The sequence below is a fragment of the Salmo salar genome, chromosome 08 (genome assembly GCF_965601325.2).
Source record: "Salmo salar chromosome 08, fSalSal1, whole genome shotgun sequence".
In the NCBI taxonomy this organism is placed as follows: Eukaryota; Metazoa; Chordata; class Actinopteri; order Salmoniformes; family Salmonidae; genus Salmo; species Salmo salar.
The window spans coordinates 29294763-29322404 of record NC_138298.1 but is presented as its reverse complement, the minus strand read 5'-3'; the positions used below and the strand labels follow the sequence as shown (position 1 = coordinate 29322404).

At 44.8% G+C, this 27642-nt stretch overlaps 2 protein-coding genes across 2 annotated transcripts; both read left to right on the top strand.

Annotated features, from left to right (window-relative positions):
- Positions 1 to 6: 6 nt before the first annotated feature.
- On the top strand, positions 7 to 27484 carry LOC106610466 (uncharacterized). Its single transcript, XM_014209844.3, has 5 exons — positions 7 to 698; positions 3970 to 4106; positions 4285 to 4381; positions 4584 to 5814; positions 25182 to 27484. The coding sequence occupies exons 1-5, from the start codon at positions 425 to 427 to the stop codon at positions 27238 to 27240; spliced, it is 3798 nt and encodes a 1265-aa protein (XP_014065319.2). The 5' UTR covers positions 7 to 424; the 3' UTR covers positions 27241 to 27484.
- LOC106610465 (uncharacterized) lies at positions 23148 to 25181 on the top strand. Its single transcript, XM_014209843.3, has 4 exons — positions 23148 to 23454; positions 23929 to 24071; positions 24305 to 24416; positions 24616 to 25181. The coding sequence occupies exons 1-4, from the start codon at positions 23160 to 23162 to the stop codon at positions 25179 to 25181; spliced, it is 1116 nt and encodes a 371-aa protein (XP_014065318.3). The 5' UTR covers positions 23148 to 23159.
- Positions 27485 to 27642: the final 158 nt, after the last annotated feature.

The window sequence follows — 27642 nt, the reverse complement described above, 5'->3', positions numbered from 1 at the left end:
GGTCTTTTTACTCCAGTAAGGAGCGACCCGATGTAGATTGTCCCACTACCCAACCCGTTGGTTTGTTTCCGGAAGTTCGACTGTTTTTATGGAAGCTTTTTGTGTTGCCTGTCTAGCTAAGTAGCATGCCAACTACCATAGCCTTACTTTCTCTCAATACATCTGGTATTTATATTTATTAGAATAGCCTCATATACAGTAAGTGCTACAGCTTATATCTCAAAATGATAAAACAATTGCAATAGGACAGTTATTGGTGGAGGCAAAAGAGGTTTAGTTACCAGTATCTTTTCTGCTAAGGTTAGCTAATTAGCTGGCTTCATATCATTTTGATAGACTGGATCGTAACACTGACCAACCTGAACAAAAGTAGGTAAACTTTACGATCTCATAACTGTAGCTAGCTACACGTAGACAGTTTGCCATGATGTCTGAAGCCATCGTAACCTTCCAGTCTCAGCTCTCCGGGGTCATGGAGACGGTCCTGAAGTCAGCCATATACGAGATCACCAGGCTGGTGGAGGATAGCTTCCTGGAAGAGGTGTTCCGGAGCCGGGAGCAGGTCGAGTCGCTGAAGAAGCGGCTGCAGTGGTCGGAGAACAGTCGCAAGGAGAGGGATAGAGAGGGAGGCCAGAGGGGGAAGTGTGCGGACTGTGGCAGAGCTGAGGTGGAGACAAGCTCTGGAACCTCACAGACAGGTGAGGAGTGAGAGACTTTTAAAGACAATATATCTACTCAACAAAAATATAAAGGCAACCTGCAACAATTTCAAAGATATTGTTGAGTTGCAGTAAATATAAGGAAATCAGTCAATTTAAATCAATTCATTAGGCACTAATCTATGGATTTCACATGACTGGGAATACAGATATGCATCTGTTGGTTACAGATACCATTAAAAATGGTGTGACCACCATTTGCCTCATGCAGTGCGATACACCTCCTTCACATAGAGTTAATCAGGCTGTTGATTGTGGCCTGTGGAATGTTGTCCCACTCCTCAGAAAATGGCTGTGTGAATTCTCTGGATATTGGCGGGAAATGGAACACAATGTCGTACAAACGCCGATCCAGAGCATCCCAAACATGCTCAATGGGTGGCATATCTGAGTATGCAGGTCATGAAAGAACTGGCACGTTTTCAGCTTTCAGTAATTGTGTACAGATCCTTGCGACATGGGGCCGAGCATTATCATGCTGAAACTTGAAGTGACGGCAGCGGATGAATGGCACAACAAAGGATCTCAGAATCTCATCACGGTATCTCTGCATTCAAATTGCCATCGATAAAATGCAATTGTGTTCGTTGTCCGTAGCTTATGCCTGCCAATACCATAACCCCACCACCACCATGGTGAACTCTGTTCACAACGTTGACATCAGCAAAACACACAACGACATGCACGCTGTCTGCCATCTGCCCAGTACAGTTGAAAGAGGATGGTTCTCCAGTGTGCATCGAAGGTGAGCATTTTCCCACTGAAGTCGGTTACGATGCCGAACTGTAGTCAGGTCAAGACCCTGGTGAGGACGACGAGCATGCAGATGAGATTCCCTGAGATGGTTTCTGACAATTTGTTCAGAAATTCTTCGGTTGTGCATACTCAGTTTCATCAGCTGTCGTCAGGGTGCCTGGTCTGTGGTTGTGAGGCCGGTTGGACGTACTGCCAAATTCTCAAAAATGATTTATGGTAGAGAAATTAACATTACATTTATCTGGCAACAGCTCTGGTGGACATTCCTGGCATGCCAATCTGTGCCATTGTGTTGTGTGACAAAACTGCAGATTGTAGTGGCCTTTCATTGTCCCCAACACAATGTGCACTTATGTAATGATCATGCTGTTTAATCAGCTTCTTGATATGCCACACCTGTCAGGTGGAAATGCTCACTATCAGAGACCGTAAACACATTTGTTAACAAAATTTGAGAGAAATGTTTTTTTTGTAAGTATGGAATGTCACCTGGTCATAGAAGGATCAGGTGTTCCTAATGTTTTGTACTTTAAGTGTATATATGAAGGAATCACTCTCTAGTGGGGCTGCTGTAATGTGTAGCATCCATAATTTGGTGATCACTGACCAGACAGTTTAATTGGTGGTGGCATCTTAATAAACATGTTTCCTTTCCTTTATCTGATGTGAGGAGACTCCATTATCCACAATGTTGTTTTCCTTTCCTTTTACTACTACTTCTTTGTGTGTTTTTCCTGAAGACTAGATTGCTGCCGTTCGCAGGTCGGCGTGCAGATTTTGATCACAAAAAAAAAGGGAAAAGAGGAAGGGGAATATCTTAAATTGCACCACCATCTAACCCTGCACCTATACACTGTCTCCAGAAACCCATCACCCCATCCCACTACTTTGGCCCTAAAAGATCCTACACCTGGCTGTCGGCCTGGGAGGATGGGGGAGGGGGGGATCCTTGGGCTATCCTCTTCTCTCTTCACTGCCTCAGCATAGGAAATATTCTGTCCCTTTCGAACGCTGGCAATCTCAACCCGTCTCTCTCACAGGGCACTTGGGATCCCAAGCTGCATGGGCGTCCCCAGAGTTGACACGCAGTGTTTCTCTATCCCTTCGTTACACTCTGTCTGACTATACCTGCACACTTCTCACATCGTGGGATCTCCCTTCTACACACCGCTGCAATGTCCAAATCCTTGACACCTAAAGCACCATAGCGTGTTCGGAACATGGGCCCTCACAGAATATCAAATATAACCTAACCTGACCTTTATCAGGTAGAAACTCTGTTTCAAAGCTCAACAAGACAGACAGGGTATTCTCAGTCTCGCCATTGCCACCGGGTCTACAACTCACCAAACGGTGGGCGTCACAAACACTAGGAGTATTCCTTTTCATCTGATCCACCTCTGCACTCAACGCCACCCTACTGATCACTCCTTTGAGTGGTGTCCTGCTCCAGAGAGCAAAGCACGACACAAGTTCAAACGTGATGCGCAGCGCCCCCTGCCTTTGGGCCGAGGATGCACAAAAACACTGAACAATTCCACTTCTCGAAACTTTCACAGATGTAACCGCTCCCAGTTTGTCCTTTACCCAACCTGACACAGCGTACGGGTCGCCCAAAAAGCAGGAATCCACTTTTTCCAAAAATTGCGCTCCTACCGGTCCAAAATCATCTCTGAATGTCTACCACACCTGTAATCGCAGGTACTTCACCCTTGTCTGACTCAACTGCAGAGCGCTACTTCACCCTGGTCTGGCTCAACTTCAGAGCGCTACTTCACCCTGGTCTGGCTCAACTTCAGAGCGCTACTTCACCCTGGTCTGACTCAACTTCAGAGCGCTACTTCACCCTGGTCTGGCTCAACTTCAGAGCGCTACTTCACCCTGGTCTGGCTCAACTTCAGAGCGCTACTTCACCCTGGTCTGACTCAACTTCAGAGCGCTACTTCACCCTGGTCTGGCTCAACTTCAGAGCGCTAACTTCACCCTGGTCTGGCTCAACTTCTGAGCGCTAACTTCACCCTGGTCTGGCTCAACTTCTGAGCGCTAACTTCACCCTGGTCTGGCTCAACTTCTGAGCGCTAACTTCACCCTGGTCTGGCTCAACTTCTGAGCGCTACTTCACCCTGGTCTGGCTCAACTTCTGAGCGCTACTTCACCCTGGTCTGGCTCAACTTCTGAGCGCTACTTCACCCTGGTCTGGCTCAACTTCTGAGTGCTACTTCACCCTGGTCTGGCTCAACTTCTGAGCGCTACTTCACCCTGGTCTGGCTCAACTTCTGAGCGCTACTTCACCCTGGTCTGGCTCAACTTCAGAGTGCTCACTACTGCTGACTGACTCATGGTTCTCAAAATAAGTACTATTACTTGGTTTCTATTCAGTAGACATTTTTACACTTACCCGTCATCGCACTCTGATCTGCTCAGTCTGTTTTTTCAATCTAGGCCCTTTCCTTTTACTTGAAATGAAATGTTCTCTTTGTTTACCTGTGGCCAGGTGTGGAGAGGGGGCGTGGCCTGAAGCAGGAGAAGGTACTAGGGGAGGAGTGGAGCAGCTGTGGGGGCGTGGCCGGGGAGACAGCCTTCAATGATCTGGAGGAGGCTGAGGCCACCAGCCCTAGGAGAATCTCTGAGGTAGGTAGAGGACTGACTAAACACCAGTGCTACGGAATGTTCGTTTATAACTATATTGTATAGAACAGATTAGAACTGATTGTCAGGAAGAATGGAGGACCATCATGTCAGCTCTGTTCAGTCACTGTCAGTTTATCCATAATTTAGTCAGAATCGACTCATTCATTTCCTCTTTCAGTCCACAGAGGTCGGAGGTCAGAAGCTGGACAGCCTGCTGAAAGAGGAGCCTCTCCACAACACCGAGTTACGGGAGAGATGGGAGTTCTGCCTGGACGGTGAGTTGAGGAGTTTACAACAAACAAAACAGACAATAGCCTACCTTTTATGATGATGAGAATGATAAGGAGAGTAGCTTCTAATATGTTGTCATTGGTATTTTAACAAGTCAACTTGAAACTTTAAGTTCAAATTGAGCGTTAGTAGAAACTGTAGTAGAGTCAACTATTGCCAATGCCTCATGTCTCCTGTGTTCTTCAGGGGCCGACGGTTCGGATGTCTCGGGGCCCAGTAAAAGTTTCAGTGAGCAAGCACTGCAGCAGTGCCAAGCTGACTGGGGACCTGTTCTAGACCAGGGGCCTAAACCTCCGGGCCCGGAGGGAGACGCAGGGGACCCCACCGACCCTCTCTACCGCCCTCGTTACAGCATGAAGGAACTTGTGGGCGGCTTTGAGAAGTCTGGTTGCGACGGTAGTGGTGGTGGCAGCCATCTTGTAGACATAGAAGGGCTGGATAGGTTTCCTGGTTCTCCGTCTCGTCTGGGGGCACTGAGCTACGGAGCTGTGGGTCACTACCAGGTGGACCTGGGAGGGTCTGAGGGGGGAGACCATCACCATCGCTCCAACATGCCTCGCCCCCATCAGAGCCGGAGGGAGCAGGTGGGGTCGCCAACGCCATCCCCCCACCCGGAGGTGGTAGACCGGAACTGCCTGTTGATCAACGAGGAGGGGTACCTACAGGACTCCAGTGTCTTGTACCCTGAACACGGTGTCCCAGAGTCGGGTAACAGAGCTGGCCACAGGGTGCTAACCTCCATCCACTCTGGAAACTCAGTCCAAAACAACAACACCACAGAGAGCCTGTATGGTGCTGCTGACGACTTTGGACACTCTTTAAACCTCAGAGATCGTTCACAAGAGCACATAAAAGGAGGAGGAGGAGGGGGGAGGTGTCACGCCTGCAATCAATGCACCAAGACCTTCCCAGACTCTGTTTCCCTCAAGGCCCACAAGCAGAAACATGAAATGGGTAGAGGGTTGAGCACAGGGTCAGGGTCTGGACCTCCATACTCGCGCACCCAGTGCGGTAAGGTCTTCACCCAGGCCTGCAACCTCAAGGTCCACCAGCGGGTCCACCAGGCAGAGGGACTCCACCTCTGCAGCCAGTGTGGCAAGGGCTTCACCTCCTTCTCTGACCTGAAGAGGCACAAGTGCAGCCAGACGACAGACAAGCCCTACTGCTGCTCCATCTGTGGGAACAAGTTCAATCGGCTCTGGAACCTCAAGCTGCATCAGCGCATTCACACACAGGAGAAACCTCACCGCTGCACTATGTGTGACAAACGCTTCACACGGGCAGACAATTTGAAGGTGCACCAGCGTATCCACACTGGGGAGAGACCGTACTGCTGCGCTGTATGTGGACTCCGCTTCAAACAATTGGACCATCTGAAGTCGCACCAGCGCAAACACAGGCCAGATCTCCTGAAATGAATTTGTTTAAAAAATATTTACAGTACCAGTCAAAAGTTTGGACACGCCTACTCATTCAAGGGTTTTATTCATTTTTACTATTTTCTACATTGTAAAATTATAGTGAAGACATCAAAACTAGGAAATAACACATATGGAATAATTTGGTAACAAACCAGCTTTACCTGGAATGCTTTTCCAGCAGTCTTGAAGGAGATCCCACATATGCTGAGCACTTGTTGACTGCTTTTCCTTCACTCTGCTGTCCAACTCATCCCAAACCGTCTCAATTGCGTTGACGTCAGGTGATTGTGGAGACCAGGTCATCTGATGCAGCACTCCATCACTCCCCTTCTTGGTCAAATAGCCCTTACACAGACTGGAGGTGTGTTGGATCATTATCCTTTTGAAAAACAAATGATAGTCCCACTAAGCGTAAACCAGATGGGATGGCGTATCGCTGCAGAATGCTGTGGTAGCCATGCTGGTTAAGTGTGTGCCTTCAATTCAAAATAAATCACATACAGTGTCACCAGCAAAGCACCATCACACCTCCTCCATGCTTTACGTGGGGACCACTCATGCGGAGATCATCAGTTCACCTACTCTGTGTCTCACAAAGACGGACAGATTTCCACCGTTCTAATGTCCATTTTTTGTGTTTCTTGGCCCAAGCAAGTCTCTTGTTCTTATTGGTGTCCTTTCGTAGTGGTTTCTTTGCAGCAATTTGACCATGAAGGCCTGATTCACACAGTCTCTTCTGAACAGTTGATGTTGAGATGAGTCTGTAACTTGAACTGTGTGAAGCATTTATTTGGGCTGCAATTTCTGAGGCTGGTAACTCTAATGAACCTATCCTTTGAAGCAGATGTAACTCTGAGTCTTTTTTTCCTGTGGTGGTCCTCATGAGAGCCAGTTTCATCATAGGGCTTGATGGTTTTTGCGACTGCACTTGAAGAAACTTTCAAAGTTCTTGAAATGTGCCGGATTGACTGACCTTCATGTCTTAACGTAATGATAAAATGTCGTTTCTCTTTGCTTATTTGAGCTGTTCTTGCCATAATATGGACTTGGTCTTTTACCAAATAGGACTATCTTCTGTATACCCCCCACCTTGTCACAACACAGCTGATTGGTTTAAATGCATTAAGAAGGAAAGAAATTCCACAAATTAACTTTTAACAAGGCACACCTGTTAATTGAAATGCATTCCAGGTGACTACACCATGAAGCTGGTTGAGAGAATCCCAATAGTGTGCAAAGCTGTCCTCATTGCAAAGGGTGGCTACGTTGAATCTCAAAGATAAACAAATCTAAAGGTATGTTAACACTTTTTTGGTTACTCCATGATTCCATATGTGTCATTTCATAGTTTTGATGTCTTCATCATTATTCTACAATGTAGAAAATAGTCAAAATAAAGAAAAACCCTTAAATGAGTATGTCGTGTCGTTGACTATCATTAAATGTGAAGACTGTATATTATCAAATCAATTCTCTGTGTAATTTCATTTTGCGATTAAACTAAACATGTAACTTTAATTAACTAGGAAGTCGGGGCACCACAGGAACATGTTGTTTATAGAGTTTCATTTTCCCGAATATAACTCTTCAGATATTTTCATATCTTATCAAAACAGTTGCTTATTAATGAATTTTGACCTCATCAGTCTCAATACTGAACGTCGCAAACCCTTGGATATCTGCACAAACCCTAGCATAGAATCATGAATAAGCGATATACAAATTTGGCTTAATTATTTATTTACTAACTAACTTAATCAATCACAAAATTACATAAACACACCCAAATAGTTCACACATTGGTTACTAGATGATACAAAGAAAAAGTCTCTAGCTGACAAAACCGATATGACGGCTTGGTAGACAAAGGAAAGGGGTGGGGACCGCTCAAGAGCGGGGAAACTCATAGAGGATAACTACACTCATAGAAATTGCTAATACTTTGAACATGAACAACCGCTCATTCAAAAACAATTGTAATTTACATATTTCCGAGTGTATGTTTTGTTCTTTAGTTTGTAGATTTCGTTGCCATTTCAACGTGGGAATGATCTCCACGTTCTCTGGTCTTGTCCTTTGGGAGAGTTGTAGTTCTTAACCATTTCAACATGTAGATTCCGCTTCATGTTTTCTGATCTAATGTACATTTTGTCAGAAGTGGTTTTATACTCTGTAGAAAAGGGGGCGTTCCATGACACTGTGTCATGGCTGTGCTCACGGGGGCGTGGCCACTGACCAGTTAAACTTTATTTCACATTTCATCTTTTCACAAATAGATTAATATGTAATCATATACGTTTCACAACATTTAGATGTAAACACCATAATTGAGAAGTGTACGCAACCAAAGACACAGTAATGTGTGTTTCCTGTCCTTCATGAGATCACCAAATGAAACACACTCGACATGACTGTCCCTTAAGTGTCCACGGACCATTCACATATTCTCAAAAATATAAATATTGTTTAATTCTCCCACTTTGGGGATAGGAGTTTTGTCATGGATATTGTATTTGTTCTCTATAGGCTCTCCCTTCATACTGAGAGTTTCTACCAGGAATTTATGAACGTTGTAAAACCTGATGTGGGAGAGGGATAGGGGGAGCCCCGATATACACCCAAAAGGGCCACGTCGTGACAGTCCCCCTCTGGTGGGTTCAATCTTGTGATTATCCTGCAAGTTGCAAACCAACATAAAAATAACGACCACGTGATGTCCTGGTTCTGGATCATCGTTGCAGTTCCCCTCTGGTGTTTGAACTTGGTAGGCTCTCTGAGAGCGGAGCAGTCCACCACAAGGATGGGCAGTGGATGTCTGGTTGGTGATCGCTGTTGCAGTCCCCCTCTGGTGGTCGACCCGGGTAGGATTTCTGCAGCTGGAGCAGGCCACCACAAGGATGGGCAGTGGATGTCCAGTTGGTGATTGCCGTTGCAGTCCCCTTCGGGTTGTCGACCCGCGTAGGATTTCTGCAAATGGAGCAGGCCGCCACAAGGATGGGCAGCGGCTGTCCAGATTGGGGTCGCCGTTCCGGACCCGTCGTCTGGTCGTCCAGGCTGGTGGATCTAGGCAGTAACTTAGGCAGATGTTAACAACGCACACACTCATGAAATGCATAATTACATTTCTTGCCAAATGAGCGGCGTTGTGGCACTAAGCGATGGTTGTGTGGGGAACTTGTTTATAACTTCATAAGTGTCAACGGAAATAAAACTAAAAGAAATTAAAGCATAACCAAAAGATATACAAAATATAGTTATCACACCAAAATCATCTAATTGAACTGTATTCTATATATGTCTAAGGTCTTGGCAAAGTGACCCTATCATGGCATTGTCTAATGTCATATCTAGGGCGTTCCTAATTTGCGATGTGGTGCTTAGGGCGCTATCCTAAGTTGATAACTACATGATAAGTCTACAGCTGGAAGGCACCAGCTTCGGGCAGTCTACCTTGGATGACCTTTGGACCTCTGTGGAGAAACTGGTGAGTACTGTAGCTGTAGAGTCAAAAGGCCTAAGAGTAAATTTTCAACTTTACTAAGGCTGGTATTTTGTTCATACCCTTAAGCGATCCGAGCATAAATCCTCATTAAATGTTCCGTTGTACGTGTGCGTTTGTGCTTACACAAGCGTACATACCAAGGGAAAGAAACCAAGTATCTGGGTAGGCTGCAACCTGTTCAGAATTAGTCTGAAGTCATCAGATCATTTCCAGGTCAATGCATGGAGGTTAGTAAGAATTGATGTCGACCTCAAGACCGGTTTAGGTGGACCTGTAGTAGTTTTACTACACGTCAATGTGTCTTACACCATTGTAGTGGTGATAGATATGAAGGAGTCCATTTCATAGCTATGTTATCCACGGAGGAGCTAACATCATGACGGAAGTACTCTCTAAGCACTGAATCAGTCGTACGCGGTGTGATCATGGTTCATGACTTCTAATAACTTTCCTCCTGAATGGAGGGTTCTATTTTTTAGTGGCATGTGTGTTAAACATCAGAAGAGTGTTCCCATGAAGGGGCCTGTCCGCTCCTCTCTGTTCTCATGGGGAAGTTTACAACTAGATTTGTTTTCTGCTCTGGCGGCCTCATACAGTGTTGCACATAGTCTCAACCCCCCCCCCCACCCCACCGGCCTGAGGCTTATCATGGGTCTGGGCTAGCATTCCCCCCTTCATGTCTCGGGACCCCCCCACCAGCGGTTGGTATTGGTGTCCAAGGCACAATGGAAATGTTCGGACCCTTTGTACGAGTTGTCAGCTTCCCCGTTGTTATGAGAATGGCTGTAACCTTTCAACCAAATCTCCTGGTGTTTGTGCTTCAAAACTCTGTGGCTGTCAAGGCCTGTCAGTCACCACAGCGTCCGCGTGTGGTAACTTCTTCAGTACCTGCGGACTGAGACGAGGATATCTGATATGTATCATCGGAAGCAGAGTACACTCTGCGAGTCGATGTTTTACTTGCTGAGACAGCCGCAGTGCTTGCAGAAGTGTCCGAAGGGCCAGAGAAGTTTATCTCAACTACAGAATTGCACAACATCAAGGAGGAGGGAAGTTGCTCATTCACAGAGACTGCTGGCTCAAAACCATGAAAAGAATGGTAAATCAGGTTTGCTGATTGAATGTGTCGAGATATCGTAATATCTCCTTGGGTCGGATTCTACACCAAGAGATTTCTAAACGTCTTTTTACCAAGGTGTGCTTTTGACAGATACCCCTCGTGGATGACTGCATTGCAAGTTGTGTTAAGGGAAGACAGTGTTGTCACTGGAGAAGGCACTGTGACTTGTGACCATACAAGGTTGGTTTTCCAATCCATCAGTGGGAGTAACCGATCCATCAAATCTGCTCCGAGTAGCAGGGGTTCAGATTCGAAGCTGGTAACATACACAGCGTGAACAAGCGATACATCCTGGAAGTCTAGTTTCAGCATGATTCTCAATGTGAGAGGTGAGGTCGTCTGAGTGAAACCTAGAAGTGTAGTATCTCATCATTCCACTTTTAACCAATGTTTAGTTGGCTTCAAAGCCATTTTGAGATCATTGAACAATGTTTGAGAGGTGAGCGATATTGTCTCACCCAAATCCATTAGCACATGACAAGTTAAGCAGTCCTCCAGGACTTTCCAGGTAAGGTCGTTTAGAGTCACGTTTGATGGACACATTCCCCACAAAGTGGAGTGGTCATTCACAATGATGTGATGTGCCATTTCTGTTCAAGGTGAAAACAGATCGACTTCTGATTTTGAGTGGGCTTTGTTTTAGCAAAGCTTTTGACCTTTTTCTTCGCAACCTTTGTATCAGAGTCTATAGACAAAGCCTGTGGGCTTGTTTCTTGATCGAGCGGGCCCTGGATAGGGTCTCGAGTGAGAGCGGGAGAAATGTTTAACTTGCTAAGGGTGTTAATTCCTGCAGACCTGGTGTCCGGCAATTCCCTGTCTAGTCCTTGTGACCTATCTTTTACCCTTTTCTAAAAGAAATTCTCGCTTTAGTTCTTCACATAGTGGCGCTTCTAGAGAACATTGGTCTACTTTTTGATCGTCCTTTAACTCTTTGTTACCCTCGTGCTTTGACACTTTGTTTGGGTTGGGTGCAGGAACGTAGCGAACAGGTCGATTGTAGTCTTTTCGATGGCGACGTACTTTACAGTTATTTCGACCATGGTGGTTATTGGATTCGTGGTAGAAACCGTTGTTGTGCGTCATCTCTCAGTGCTCCAATACCTGATAATGCACCCTCTAACTGGAGTGAGTGCTCCTGGTCAAACTTCAAAACCGAGTTGTCAGGGCTCTTAGCCTGGTGAGCTTTTGATGCTTCAAAAGCTGTGCTTCAAGCTCTCTGAGTTGTAAGATAGGCAAGCCAACGTGGGCTGTAGGGCCCAAGTAGGTAATGAACGTGGGATAAATTTTCAACAGAAACATTTGTTTGAATGGTAACAGCTCTTCCATTCCTGTTTCAGTGAGTAGGCCAAAGTAAGCTGAACGAAGCCTATGACAGTAAGCTTGTGGGTGTTCTTTCCAAGCTTGATTGACAGTGTTAGCCAGTGAGCTATCGTGTTTGTGAGTCGCAGAACCACTGAATTCTAATTTCAAAGCTGTGGCAAGTTTAGCGTAGTCGTTTAGCACGTGTTGCTGTTGTAGACAAATTAACCTCGTCACGTGTCTATTCGACGTTTGCTTCAACAGGTAAACCCTGTCAGAACCCATAGCGTTTGGGTAGCCATCCAATGCGTCAGCTAGGAACGTCTCAGTATCGTTTGGCTGTCCTGGAATGGGGTCAAAGGTGGGGAAATTCTTGATGAGTTTGTCAAGGCGTTCCGCACCAAGTGGGCAGAGAGGGTTGGCTACATGAGGGAGGCAAAGTTTGAAACCTTCTATCGTCTTCACTCCTTTGAGTACCGGGCTACGGTTGCTTGGTTGAGTAGTGACATTGTAGCGTGTGACCATTCTGGAATTCCACCAGATTGTACCTACGGGTGGTATTCTACTGCATTGCAGAGTCCACTTGAGCACTTAGAGTACTAATATTGGACACATGAGTGTCGCGCTTGCTCCTTTCGGTCTCATACTTATCTGTCTTGGTTTGCAGATAGAGGTCTTGAGTACGGAGCGAGAGATTCATTGATGAGATTTCGTCCGCTAGTCTAGAAATCACTCTTTCGATCTTCATCACCTGAGTTCTCTCATCATTCATTAGGTCAGCAACTTCAATGAGTTCTGCTAATTTGTCACCCAACTTAGTCATTGTGTTCTTTAACTGATCATCTTTGGCCTGCAGCATTTGGAGTAGAACATTGTTACTTTGAGTAACGTTCAACCAAACTGCATGCATGTTATCAATTTGCTCGCTCTTGTTAACAGATAACTCGTCAGATTTATCTAGTTTGGCGTGGACATCGTCGTATTTAGTTTTGGCTAAATCGAGTTGTTCCTGTAGAAAACATTTTTTTTCCTGTAGAAGAACATTTTGTTGAAGAGTTTGCTCGTTCGTCGTCATAAGTTTTTTAGCAATTACATTTAATTGTTCAGTTTTCAAACGCAGTTCCATAGCTAGCAGAATTTTTGCGTTTTCTGCTTTTGCCATTAGTTTCCCAGTTCTCTCCACCTGTCCCTTTTTATGTCTATCATTTCCTGCTCGTGCTTCGGCTGAGCACTGCGGTATTGGACCGATGCCAATCTTGGATGGCAAGACATCAGGGCTAAACTGGAGAGAACTTTTACAAGGCCTGCGCCCGATGGTTGATTTTGGAGAGCGCTTGTAGCGATTTCTACTGTTTTTCCACTAATGGCATAGTTTGGGTTGGTATCGCTGCTGAGGTCAGAAGTCAATCCTTTGTGAGTGTTCACTAATTAGCGGGGGAGTGGTAGCTTGCACATTATTTGAAAAAATTGAGAGAATCTGTTTCTATTTTTTTCAAAGTTTGGGTTTGGAATTCGTTGGAAGCTGCAAAAACAATTTAATCTATTTGTAGACGTTAATGAACCATCACTACTGTATCCGTAATGTGGGAGTTGAACGTGAATGAATTTGCAAAAGCACATTTTATTGATTCATTGATGCTAATGATTAATCATACCTGGATAGGCTATCTGGGAATTAAACTTTGATTAACCTGAAAGTTTTGCTTCATATAGGTTAATATGAAAAGGTTAAAATGTCTAATTTACCTGGAAGAACCTGAAAAGGTATGTTAGACAATTTAACTTATTAAATTAAATGAGGCGACGATATCCAATCAATTGAGATTGTCTGGATTATCATAAGTGTAACCAGTAGTTCAAATGTTAGTGTACATTCACCACTAGGGCCACTTATCCCTAAGGCCAAAGCCACATGGGATTCCCGCGAAGGCGGGACTTCCATCACAATTTATAAAATTACAATCGATTTCATGCACGCTTATAAAAGATACTTACTCTGTAACTTCCTGTTGAACGCGGAATGAGGAAGAACTCGGTTTTGTTTGTTTGGAAAGTTTGTTGTTTGAAAGTATTTTGGAAAGTTCTAGCTAGCTTAATCGTTTGAATCCCACGAAGCAGTTGGCATCATCAGTTGCTGGCTTGTCTCTTTCCAGTGATCCTGCCGACCAAGGACGGGTCTGAGGAGCTATTTGGCGTCACCGCTAGCCTAGCTGCTAGCTAGCAGCATATCAAGCTAGCGAGGTGCTCTTGAATGCAGCCCGCGATGCGGTTAGCCATTGTGGCTGGGACTGCGGATTGTCCCGGGTTTGTGGCTGTCTAGATCCCTGCTGTTTGTTGTTTTCAATTTTCCCCGTGACCTGCCCTGTCTGAAACTGTGAGGAGTAACAGGGTAACAGACGTTGCTAGCTACCATGACAAAGACCAAAGCCGGCAGGAATACTGTTGAAGACAGTGGTGTCTCTCAATCACACGTGAAGGATATTTTAAACGAACAAAAAGAGACCTACAAGCAGTTGTTACAACAACAAGAAAATAGTTTCAAATGTTTTGTCCAAATACTCATGGATTCTACTAATAAAAGAATGGACGACCTGACCAGAAAGGTCCAGGACCTGAAGAACAGTTTACATTTCTCCCAGGGTCAGCTCGATGGGTTGAAACAGGAGAACAGCAAAATGACAGCAATCTGTAAGTCATTGAGAGAGGACATCAGTTCTGTTTGTGAATCCATGATAGCAATGACAGATAAATCAAGGCAGAACAACATGGTTGTGGACGGAATTGCAGAATCTCCACATGAGACTTGGACAGAGTCTGAGGACAAAGTGAGGGAAATGATCTCTGAGGAATTTAAGATGGACCACAGGAAGATTGAGGTGGAGTGCACCCACAGGACTGGAAAACCCACCACCGGCCCAGGTGATAGGCCCAGGCCGATAGTGGTCAAGTTCCTGAGGTTCAAGGACAAGGTAACTGTTCTGGAAAGAGCCAAGAACTTGAGAGGAATGTACATCTTCCTCAATGAGGACTATCCTGAAGCTGTGCGCCAGAAGAGGAAAGAACTGATCCCAGCCATGAAAGCGGCAAGAGCGCGTGGGGACATTGCTTACATCCGCTATGACAGGCTCATTGTCCACCCTCCCTCCCAGAAGACTGGAAGGGATGAGAGAGCCAAGCCTATGGTTCGTAGCCTCAACCCCGCGGCGCGCGAGCGCGCACACACACACACACACACACACACACACACACACACCAATTGATTTATGGACTGCTGATTGTATATTTTTTCTCTTGCTTTGTCTGCTCTTTTCGTTATTATGTCTATCTCTGATAAGCTACCCAGGAAAGGGCTGAAAATAGCCAATATTAATATATGTAGCCTTAGAAATAAGGTTCATGAAATCAATAACTTGCAAAACATCATAACATTCATATATTAGCCATTTCTGAGACTCACTTAGATCATTCATTTGATGATACATCAGTAGCAATACAAGGCTATAACATTTATAGAAGAGACAGAAATGCTTATGGGGGAGGTGTTGCTGTATATATTCAGAGCCATATCCCTGTAATGCTTAGAGAAGATCTTATGTGTTGTGGTTGCAGGTTCACTTGGCACATCTAAAGCCTTTTCTTTTGGGCTGTTGCTATAGGCCACCAAGTGCTAACAGTCAGTATCTAAATAATATGTGTGAAATGCTTGATAGTGTATGTGATGTAAACAGATAGGTCTACTTTCTTGGGGACCTGAATATTGACTGGTTTTCATCAAGCTGTCCGCTCAAAAGGAAGCTTCTTACTGTAACCAGTGCCTGTAATCTGGTTCAGGTTTTTAATCAACCTACCAGGGTGTTTACAAACACTACAGGAACAAGATCATCCACATGTATCGATCACATTTTTACTAATGTTATAGAGCTTTGTTCTAAAGCTATATCTGTACCCATTGGATGCCGTGATCACAATACAGTGCCTTGCAAAAGTATTCATCCCCCTTGGTGTATTTTTTTCCTATTTTGTTGCATTACAACCTGCAATTTAAATAGATTTTTATTTGAATTTCATGTAATGGACATACACAAAATAGTCCAAATTGGTGAAATGAAAAAAATTACTTGATTTAAAAAAAAAAAAGAATAATTAAACGGAAAAGTGGTACGTGCATATGTATTCACCCCCTTTTGCTATGAAAGCCCTAAATAAGATCTGGTGCAATCAATTACCTTCAAAGTCACATAATTAGTTAGATTGCACACCGGTGGACTTTATTTAAGTGTCACATGCTGTCAGTATATATAGACCTGTTCTGAAAGAGTCCCAGAGTCTGCAACACCACTAAGCAAGGGGCACCACCAAGCAAGCGGCACCATGAAGACCAAGGAGCTCTCCAAACAGGTTGGGGACAAAGTTGTGGAGAACTACAGATCAGGGTTGGGTTATAAAAAAATATCAGAAACGTTGAACATCCCACAGAGCACCATTTAAATCTATTATTAAAAAATTGAAAGAATAGGGCACCACAACAAACCAGCCAAGAGGGGGCCGCCGACCAAAACTCATGGACCAGGCAAGGAGGGCATTAATCAGAGAGGCAACAAAGAGATCATAGATAACCCTGAAGGAGCTGCAAAGCTCCACAGCGGAGTTTGGAGTATCTGTCCATAGGACCACTTTAAGTTGTACACTCCACAGAGCTGAGCTTTACGGAAGAGTGGCCAGAAAAAAAGCCATTGCTTAAAAAAAAAATAAGCAAACACGTTTGGTGTTTGCCAAAAGGCATGTGGGAGACTCCCCAAACATATGGAAGGAGGTACCCTGGTCAGATGAGACTAAAATGTATCTATTTGGCCATCAAGGAGAATGTTATGTCTGGCACAAACCCAACACCTCTCATCACCCTGAGAACACTATCCCCACAGTGAAGCATGGTGGTGGCAGCATCATGCTGTGGGTATGTTTTTTATTGACAGGGACTGTAAAACTGGTCGGAATTGAAGGAATGATGGATGGCGCTAAATACAAGGAAATTCTTGAGGGAAACCTGTTTCAGTCTTCCAGATATTTGAGACTGGGACGGAAGTTCACCTTCGAGCAGGACAATGACCCTATGCATATTGCTAAAGCAACGCTCGAGTGGTTTAAGGGGGAAACATTTAAATGTCTTGGAATGGCCTAGTCAAATCCCAGACCTCAATCCAATTGAGAATCTGTGGTATGACTTAAAGGTTGCTGTACACCAGTGGAACCCATACAACTCGAAGGAGCTGAAGCAGTTTTGCCTTGAAGAATGGGCAAATATCCCATTGGCTAGATGTGCCAAGCTTATAGAGACATACCCCAAGAGACTTGCATCTGTAATTGCTGCAAAAGGTGGCTCTACAAGGTATTGACCTTGGGAGGGGTGAATAGTTATGCACGCTCTAGTTTTGTTTTTTGTGTTATTTCTTGTTCGTTTCACAATAAACAATATTTTGCATCTTCAAAGTGGTAGGCATGTTGTGTAAATCAAATGATACAAACCCCCCAAAAATATTTTAATTCCAGGTTGTAAGGCAACAAAATAGGAAAAATGCCAAGGGGGTGAATACTTTTTCAATCCACTGTATAGTGGCTATATCCAGAAAAGCCAGGAAAGGAATGTTCCCACAGCTGGGCCTAAAATAGTGTATAAGAGATCATATAAAATATTTTGCTGTGACTCTTATGTGGATGATGTTAAAAATATTTGTCGGTCTGATGTGATTAATGAGGAGCATCCAGACGCTTTTATGAAATTGCTTCTTCCAATTATTGATAAACATGCACCTGTTAAGACTGTATTGATGAGGAATTGAAAAACTGTATGGTTGAAAGAGATGGGGCAAAAGGAGTGGCTAATAAGCCTGGCTACACATCTGACAGGCTTGCTTACTGCAAATTGAGAAATTATGTGACTAAACTCAACAAAAACAAAAATGTATTTAATTATGAAGCCAAGATCAATGATAAAAAGAATGATGGAAAAAAAACTTTGGAGTACTTTAAATGAAATTATGGGCAGAAAGACATTCAACTCCATCTTTCATCGAATCAGATGGTTTATTCATCACAAAACCATTTGATGTTGCCAATTATTTTTATGATTATTTCATTGGTAAAGTGGGCAAACGTAGGCAGGAAATGCCTACAACAAACAGTGAGCAATTGTATTCATGCATAAAAAAGAAGTGTGGTGTACCGCAGGGCAGCTCTCTAGGCCCTCTACTCTTTTCTATTTTTTCCAATGACCTGCCACTGGCATTAAACAAAGCATGTTTGTCCATGTATGTTGATGATTCAACCATATATGCATCAGCAACCACAGCTAATGAAGTCACTGAAACCCTTAACAAAGAGTTGCAGTCTGTTTTGGAATGGGTGGCCAGTAATAAACTGGTCCTGATCATCTCTAAAACTAAAAGCATTGTATTTGGTATAAATCATTCCTTAAGTGTGTGGTGGCTAATTTCTGCATTAACAAATGAGGAGAAACAAACTTCACACACCAGTCAGAGTTATACTTAAATTTTTAATAATAAGAGCTTTGCATTAGCAATGACTTTCAACGATTCGCCATTTCTAATGAACCGTTGAAAGTGACAACACAAAAGTACAAATATCTTTTATAGCCAAGATACACCCCTCTCAACCTACATGACGAACAACAGATCTTAGGAACAGTTCACAAAGAAAGACTTTATAATGAGAAAGGAGTATCCCTTAGCCAGATAGCATTCGCTGTAAATTATCGTTCAGTTTGGTCCCTAAGACGAGGTTCTAATCTCGTTCCTGGTACTTCATAGCACAAAAACATTACCTCGTTATCTGGAATGCTCTTTTAGGTTTTATCACCCAAAGACATCGTAAATCTCCTCTGTCAGTGCTATCTCATAGAGGCCCATCCTCAGTAGAACACACACACAATAGTTAACAGAATACTCTATTCTGTCGAATAAAACAAGCATTATAACAATCTTGCAATTTTCCACGACAAGTGCTAGACCTCAGCTGAATCTGGTAATGAATGTTGTGGCTTTTGAACAAGTTGAGAAGACTAAATTACTTGGTGTTATCTTAGATTGTAAACTGTCATGGTTAAAACATATAGATTCAATGGTTGTAAAGATGGGGAGAGGTCTAGCCGTAATAAAGAGATGCTCTGCTTTTTTGACACCAAACTCCAAAAAGCAAGTTCTGCAGGCTCTAGTTTTGTCTAATCTTGATTATTAGACGACTCATCCTGAATTCAGTTCTGCTGCTCTAATGATCGCTCCAGAAGAAACGTTAGTGGGCGTGTCTCTTGGACAGAGTGATGTGTATGGGTAGTCAGACTAAAGCCAACCAACCAAACTAGAATAAGTATATTTTCTGTTCATCAAGTATCATGCTTGCTTTCTCCCCCAATTACTCACCATATTATAACCATACATTTTCTTACTGTACGTAATACTTTATGTTAACTGAATGGAAAACCTTACCTGAATTGGCATAATTGTGTTTCATGGTTGGTATTTTTGTACAATAAGTATTATACTCCCCATGTTTTCAGTTAATATATAAATCATTAGTTCCATTTGTAAATAAATAGGTTTTTAACCATTTCTGTAGCTTACCTCTATATGTTTTACCTTAGATGAAGTGAAGTAATAATTCGCTTTCCCACACTTATGTAGAATTTGGCTCAAACAAAGGGTTTCATTTGTACCAGAACGCCAAGGTAACCTGTATAAATGACTATTGCCCCGTAGCACTCACATCTGTAGCCATGAAATGCTTTGAAAGGCTGGTCATGGCTCACATCAACACTATCGTCCCAGACACCCTGGACTACTCCAATTTGCATACCGCCCCAACAGATCCACAGATGACGCAATCTCAATTGCACTTCACACTACCCTCTCCCACCTGGACAAGAGGGACAACTATGTTAGAATGCTGTTCATTGACTCCAGTTCAGTGTTCAACACCATAGTGCCCTCCAAGGTCATCACTAAACTAAGGACCCTGGGACTGAACATCTCCCTCTGCAACTGGATCCTGGATTTCCTGACGGGACACCCCCAGGTGCCCAGGTAGGCAACATCTACCACACTGACCCTCAACACGGGGACCCCTCGGGGGGGGGGGGGGGGGGGCGTCAGACACCTTCGTCTAGGTGACTGTCTGCCACGGCTTGGTATAGAGATCCTGGATGGTAAAAAGCTTTGCCCCAGTTATGTACTGGGCCGTATGCACTATCCTCTGTAATGCCTTGCGGTCGGAGACGGAGCAGTTGCCATATCAGGCGGTGATGCAACCAGTCACAGGATGGTCTCGATGCTGCAGCTGTAGAACTTTTTGAGGATCTGAAGACCCATGCCAAATCTTTTCAGACTCCTGAGGGGGAATAGGCGTTGTCGTGCCCCGTCGATGAGAATGGGGGCGTGCTCGGTCCTCCTTTTTCTGTAGTCCACAATCATCTCCTTTGTCTTGATCATGTTGAGGGAGAGCTTGTTGTCCTGTGTGACGACCCTCCCACTCTGTAGTTGGGAGGGTCGTCAGCGACATGGGAAACACCTGGGCCCGGTGTCCCAGGATAAATGCCCCTCTTCTCTATTCATTGGAGAGACTCTCTCCATGCAGACACCTTTATAGATTTTGTTGTGGTATTTTTGTGGCCTTTTGGTTGTTTGCTTTGGCACCTTTCAACACCCTGCATTATGACATTTATGCATGCAAAACACTCACTTACACTACTGATTACACACACCATTGTTAATTGTACTTAGTTTACTTTAATAAATATATATTTTGGTATTCCTTGTCTCCATGTTGTCTCCCTTTTGTTACGAACTTTGAGCCGGTTCGTGACATCCTGGCACCACACTGCCAGGTCTCGAACCTCCTCCCTATAGGCTGTCTCATTTTTGTCAGTGATCAGGCCTACCTCTGTTGTGTCGTCGGCAAACTTAGTGATGGTGTTGGAGTCATGTCTTAACCCATAATAGGTTTACTCCAATATCGGCATTGTTTTTAAAATGGAATGTAGGCAAACGAATGAAAACCAACACGTAATCCACAAGTAAAATGTACACGGTTTCACAGAAATGCTCAGATGAAGGTAAATGTTTGAAGTTTGAAATTGGCAGATTTATGGCTGATTTAAGATAAACAATTAAACCATGTTACTTGGTCTTCAAGCTACAGAAGATGGCAAAACATTTATTAATAATAACAATTGATTGGGCTTACATAGCACTTTTCTAGACACCCAAAGCGCTTAACAGTTTAAGGGGGAACACATCATCCTAACCTTATTGTATTGTCCCATCCACCTCCCATCCACAAAATTAACTATTTTACATGAGTATTTGTTTATTTTTTTTACAGATATTTTGTTTAATATACATTATTCATACACTTGACATACATATTACTGATAGGAATACAGTTTGATTAACACAGTACACCTACAATGCTACTCATCATGACGTGCTCTGGTAAGTGCTGTTGGATCTTTAGCGACCACAGAGTTAGGCCACCCGTTTAAAGTCCCACCTTCAATTTTATTGAGTAACATTCTGTTAGTACAGTATTTAAAAAAATATGAGCTGGCGCACACCCAGAATAATAGTTTGTGTGGAGGTGCTGACTAATGGTGAATAAACTATCAAAATAAAGTTGCACACTCCCTGTAATCTCCCAGCAATTTAATGGGTATTTACCAACGTTTCGGCATCACTGTGCCTTCCTCAGGGTGAGGCATCACAGTGATACCGTAACGTTGGTAACACCCATTAAATTGCTGGGAGATTACACATGGAGTGTGCAACTTTCTTTATTTCGATAGTACAGTATTAAAATGAAATTCATGTAAAAGTGTATGGTATAAATGATAATGATCTGTCTTTGAATTTTCTGCCATTTCAGCAGCATTTTTCTCTTTGGCTTTTGTTTGTCTGTCTTTCCCCTGGTGCCATTCAGACGTCTTTGTGCCCACATCTTGAAATGGAACACCATTGAATGGGAGACTTCTACACTCCCAATTGAGGGTTTTTTTCCTGCCAAAGGTTGTGCATCTGTTTGTTCGGGTTTGAGTAGGTTGGCCTTCTGACTTTGTGTCTGTTGTAGCTATATTATTATTTTGAATATAATGGACAGGATTGATCAGAACATGGCTTCAGTTTTCACTAGTTATCACAGCCACAAATTCCAAATGATTATTTTTTGTTGTTGGGGGGGTTCGACTGGTGTTCTATTATTTCATTTTTTTAAATTGTATTCACAGGAATGTCCCTGTATTGATGTGTAATATTATTATTATTGCAATAAAAAATTAAAATAAGTAAGATGGCGGAAGTGGATGCTGAGTTCGAATCAAGCAGCACATCAATCAAAGTTGGTGAATATGAATGTTCCGAAATCGACGGGTGAAAGATAACAGTAGTGTCAAACTGAAACAAAAAGGAAATGGTCTAAAATTGGAGTGGAGGACACGTGTATGAATGATATTGAATCACTTCTAGTAAGGATGTATATGTGGGAGACCCGTTTGAGGTGTAACAAATTGTGAAGTAGGCCTATGAGTGACCAAGAGTGGTCTTATTATGATTAACTGTAATTATGAAGAACAGAGGAAGATTGCAGTGGGCCTCAAATGAATCCGGACAACACACATTTTGTGCTTTAAACTTCGGGTGACGACAGATGTTCAGGTTGAATACCTGAAGAGAATTCCTGGTGTGGTTGGTGCCCGGCGTCTGACCCGCTGGGTGAGTGGAGAAAAAGAAGAAAGTCTGTCAGTACTGTTGTTTTTTGATAAAGAACACCTACCTATGCATGTGAAGCTTGGTTATGTAAGAGCTTTCATCCCCAAACCACTGCAGTCTAAGAATGGTAAAGGATTTGGCCAATGTTTCAACGTGTGTAGGATGGTGTTGCACTTGTGGTGGGGATCATGATCTCGAGTGCCCTGTATACAGGGTGAAGGAGACTGAGGTTGCAAAAGTTATCAATCTCCTATGCGGAGGCAATTCATATAATTGAGAACAATTGATGCTAGTGGAGATATGATAGTGGAAGCACCACAGCCTGTAGTAAATGTGTGCTGCCAGTCAAAAGATGCTGTGTGTGGGAAAAAATGTGTTTTTTTGTGGCGTTCATTGCCACAGTTATAAACTGTGCTGCTCAAGTCTCAAAGAGGTCTAAGAAACTGGACATTATTGTGGCTGCTGCCGGAACGTTTTTCGGACTTAAGGATTTTACATCTTTATTATAATTTTTCATGTTTGGTAGTTTGTTACACTTTTTGGGAATCCTGTTTCCATCTCGCACAGTAGGTGGCGGGATGCAGATTCAATTGTGCGATCGCCAATATACCATAGAAGAAGATATTTTATATGCGTGTGTGTGGGTTGAAGATGGCCGCCGCTAACATGGCGAAAGAAGGTTTTCAAACCCAGTTCGCCTCTGTTATGGAGAAGGTGCTGAAGACGGCAGTCATGGAGACAACGCAACTTTTCGAAACAACTATTGAGGAGCTGCGATCTGAAATATCTAGAATAAAAGAAGAGAACGAGGACCTCAAATCGAGAATTCGATCTCCTGAAAAGGCGAAGATATCGACGGGTGAAAGTGAAAGACGAACCGCAGAGCCTGGACCGAGTCAAAGAACAACCTCACATATCGGCAAACGTGACATTGGTGTCCAATGTGGTGAGTAGAAAACGGGTTATTTGTTCCCTCCAAACAGTTTGTTTTGAGTTTAAAATGAGTAAATATTGTAGAAATTCAGGTAGGTCCCTCCCGTTTCGTTTGCTCCCTTTCAAGAAACGTTTTGCAACAGAATTGGTGGAATGAATACACCTTTGGACAAGCTAGCTAAGCTACGTTCAAGTGATCACACATCCTGATAGCTAGCTATATAGCTGAGCATATGAAGGCTCAAAGTTGAGAATATTTAACAAAACTGCTTCATGTACCTATGTTTAATAGACTACAATATTAAACAGAACATGTTTGAGAGGTGTAGCCTATATTATGCATTCGTAAATTACTGATAACCTTAATAATGCTAGTCACTTTGCAACACAGGATGTTGTCATGTCATCAGCTGGTTTGTAATCTTCACCTCTACATTTCTAGATTTCCTTATCTCCTAACCACTCTCTCCTAATCTGGTATTTCCAGTTCTGACAGTGCAAGCGTTGCCTCGGTCTGTGGAACAGCACCTGTGTGAGGAGGACCAGTGGACAGAGCTGCACCGTGGGGCCTACGACAAGGAGGACAACCCACAGATGGCCTTTGTACTGATCAAACAGGAGGTGGACTGGGTAAGACGGGGCTCCTAGCCTGAGTGCCAGATCTGTAGGTGCTGTCTTGCCAATTAATCTACCTCTAAACTCAACCTGTTATTGACGACCCCAGTGAAAAGAAAAACCTTAACACTGCTCTCCCTAGAATCAATTGTGTATTAAAGCGTACATATTTACCTCACAGCCTTCGTCAGAGTTTTTGTTGACCTTATTGTGGTTGACTTTCCCATTCACCCCCCCCCCCCCCCCAGGAGGCAGACTATTCTGATGACTACTCCCCCGGGTACATACTGCTGAAGCAGGAGGGGGGAGAGCCCCCAACTCTGGTCCGTAGACAACCTCTCAGAGAGTTACCAGGCAGAGGTAGGAACTAGGGAGACCTGCTTCTGAATCACACATCTTATTACAATGTATTAAACAGTATTGGGATGAGAACCAGGCTCTAATAATATCTATAATAATCTCTCCACTGTTATTCTCTCTGTCTTTTGTTCTTTCTGTCTCTCCCTTTCAACTTTCCCCTCTACCTTTCTCCTTCCTGTCAATCTCCCTCCCTCTGTAGCCCTGGTCCCACCTGGAGCCGCAAGGGCCCTGGTCAACCGTTACAGCCAGGAAAGGACTCCCACCACCCAGTCTACCTCAGCAGAGGCCCCCCTCCAGGGAGATCAAGACACCCAGGAGGTCCCCCAGGCTCTCAGCCCATCCCAGCCCAGGACCAGAGAGGTTAACAGTGGCAGTGCAGGCCAGGACCAGGCCCCTGGAGCAGAACAGCAGTCACTGGTAATACCAGCAGCAGAGTCTCCAACATCACACCTGACAGCATCTCCTCAATCAGCAGCCACTATCCATTCTACATCTGCTGTAATGGCCCAGTCCACGGTAACTACTCTGTCAAAAGAAACTGTCCAAACGACCACAGCGGTCCAGTCGACTGTCGCGGTGAAGTCTGACAGCAGCAGCGTCAGAGGGCCCGCCACCTGTCCTCTCCGGGTTACCCAGAACCCCTCTTCAGGATACACAGCCCAGCCCCGTTCCACCCCGATCTCCTCGACCATCATCAGCACAGTCTCACACAGACGTTCTACCTGTAGCTCGTCCAATAGCAGTGCCCTCAACACAACCAGCTAGGCCTACAGCTGTACCTGATGGACCACCGGCCGCACCACCAACACAACCGCAATCGCCTACAGTTTTGGCGCAGTCGGGTGTTGCCACGGCAACTCCGCCAACGCCGGTCCAGTCCACTCTGTTGCTGACTTTGTCTGAAGAACTTGCTGGCCCCCCTGAGAAGCAGGCGTTGTTGGTCACTGAGCATGTGCAACCCTCCCCCACTGTGCCACCTGCTGTCCCAGAGAGGACGTCTGATGAAGCCCCTGTACAGCTGTCAGCCCCTGCTGTAACCACACCCTCTGGCCCCTGTCAGATGTTTAAGACACCGTTTTTAGCTCAGTTGTCAGTAGTACCCCTAGGACGCTCTCCACCGAGGGTGGAGGAAAAAGGGTGGGAGGAAGATGAGGGGGAGAGGCTTTCCCCCCTCCCTGCCACATCTACGGAAGCTGTGATGACCAGGTCTGTTGCTACGGAGACGACCCCTGTCGGTGAGAAAAAGGAGGAGATTGTTGTCCAGGTAGGTGGTGGCAGAAAGTCGAGTCGACGCGAATCAATCCTCTCTGGTCTCCGCCTCCGCTTAAGGCCCCGCCCCCAGGACAGTACTCCATCTCCAGTGGTTGCTAAGAAACCCAGAGGAGAGAGAACCGCCCCTCTAGACCATGACTACTCAAAGGTGATGTGGAACAGAGGAGAAAAGTCCAGGGAATCTCACGTTGACCAGGATGTAGTAGAGGACACCGCTAACGGTGAGACGGCTGACGACAAGTCTAGTGGACAAGGAAGTAGTAACCACATCATCAGTGAGGAAGAGGGAGGAGCTAACACTGATGTGACCTCTCTGACCAGACAGTCACCTATTGGTGGAGGTGTTGGAGGTGTGTCCAAATCCAAGAAGAGAAGCATGACCTGGGTGCAGGCTCAGAGAGGTTTGGCCCTAGCCCAGGCTAAGAGGAGTAGGTCGAAGGTCACTAAGACCTCACAGCGAGGTCAGAGGTCAGAGCTTAGAGGTCTGGTCACACAGACACCGTTTCTGCCTTCCACCCCACAGCGCCACCGGTCGTACAGCCCCAGCCCTCATGCTGCGTCTACCTCAAGCCTCAGCCCACGCCGCACCAGCCCGCGTTGCACCAGCCCTCACGGTTCCCCCAGCCCACACCAGGCTACGGGGGCGAATGTGAACCCTTCTCCTACCACCCCTCCTCACCCACAGCCTCACCAGTTCAAGGTAATTTCCGCCACCCCTCGTCGCGGCAGACCTCGTTCGGCGGCCGCGGCGGTTTTGAATTTGAAACGTTCTCCCTCCACCCCTCAACCTATCCCCTTCATTGTCACCGTCAGCCCTCACTCCGGATTCAAAAAGTCCCCCCCATGCACGCTGACGTTCCAGCAGGCGCAGCGGTATCGCAAGTCACAACCGATGTGGTCGCCGCCAGGACCGTTCCAGCTCCAACAGTCTCCCAAGTCTCCACGGAAACGTTTTACCAAGAACCAGTGTGCAGACTGCGGTCGCGTCCTGAGCAGCGCCGCTGCTTTAGAGAGCCACGCATCCCTGCACACGGGGAAGCGCCCGTTCGCCTGCTCCACCTGTGGCAAGGACTTCCCCAACCTCAAAGGCCTCAACCGCCACGCCCGCGTCCATGGTGAACAGCGTGGCCACCAGTGTCCGAAGTGCGACAAGACCTTTGTCTACCGCTTTGGCCTGACTAAGCATGAGCAGATGGTCCACAGCGGCGTGCGCCCGTTCATCTGCCCAATCTGTGACAAACGCTTCGTCATCCGGCGCGACATGGAAACGCATCTCCGCGTTCACACTGGAGAGAAACCGTTTGCCTGCTCCCTCTGTGTGAAGCGGTTCAAGAGGCGTGTGGAGCTGAATGTTCACCTGAGGTGGCACAACGGGGAGAAGAGACACTGGTGCTCGTACTGCGGGAAGGGCTTTCTGGATTACAATAATCTGAAGAGGCACAAATTTGTCCACACTGGGGAGAAACCTTACACCTGCTCTGAGTGTGGCAAGCACTTCAAACAGACTGGCCATCTGAAGAAACACCTGAAGACAATACACAAAGACAGATAGAGAGGACAGGGGATGAGTCTGAAATGACAACCTATTCCCTATATAGTGCACTACTTTGGACTAGAAATATAGCACTATATAGGGAATAGGGTGTCAGATGGTGATGAGGGAATAGTTCTCTCTGTTTGCTGTGAATTCGCTTTTGTTTGGAAGAATCATGCAGCGAGAGAATGTAGCAAAATGTAAAAAAATATTTTTTTTGAATTGAGTTGATTAATTTAATTAAAACTAATTCTGGTTGTCATTTGTTTTTTATTTTATTTATTAGTAAAGTTAGATGCCTAAAACCAAGTTTAAATGTAGGTGTACTGTGTTCACGTCACACATCATGCTTTTTTATGTTCTGCGGGTTTGAAGTCGTTGCTTTAAAATGTGTTTATTCCATTTTATTTGTAAGTAAAA

Excerpts from the sequence above, each read along its gene's own strand:
- LOC106610466 (XM_014209844.3), top strand. The coding sequence starts at position 425 with ATGATGTCTGAAGCCATCGTAACCTTCCAGTCTCAGCTCTCCGGGGTC. Across the intron at positions 699-3,969 it reads CTCTGGAACCTCACAGACAG|GTGTGGAGAGGGGGCGTGGC; the intron begins GTGAGGAGTGAG and ends ACCTGTGGCCAG. Across the intron at positions 4,382-4,583 it reads ATGGGAGTTCTGCCTGGACG|GGGCCGACGGTTCGGATGTC; the intron begins GTGAGTTGAGGA and ends TGTGTTCTTCAG.
- LOC106610465 (XM_014209843.3), top strand. The coding sequence starts at position 23,160 with ATGGCCGCCGCTAACATGGCGAAAGAAGGTTTTCAAACCCAGTTCGCC. Across the intron at positions 23,455-23,928 it reads TGACATTGGTGTCCAATGTG|TTCTGACAGTGCAAGCGTTG; the intron begins GTGAGTAGAAAA and ends TGGTATTTCCAG. Across the intron at positions 24,417-24,615 it reads CAGAGAGTTACCAGGCAGAG|CCCTGGTCCCACCTGGAGCC; the intron begins GTAGGAACTAGG and ends CTCCCTCTGTAG.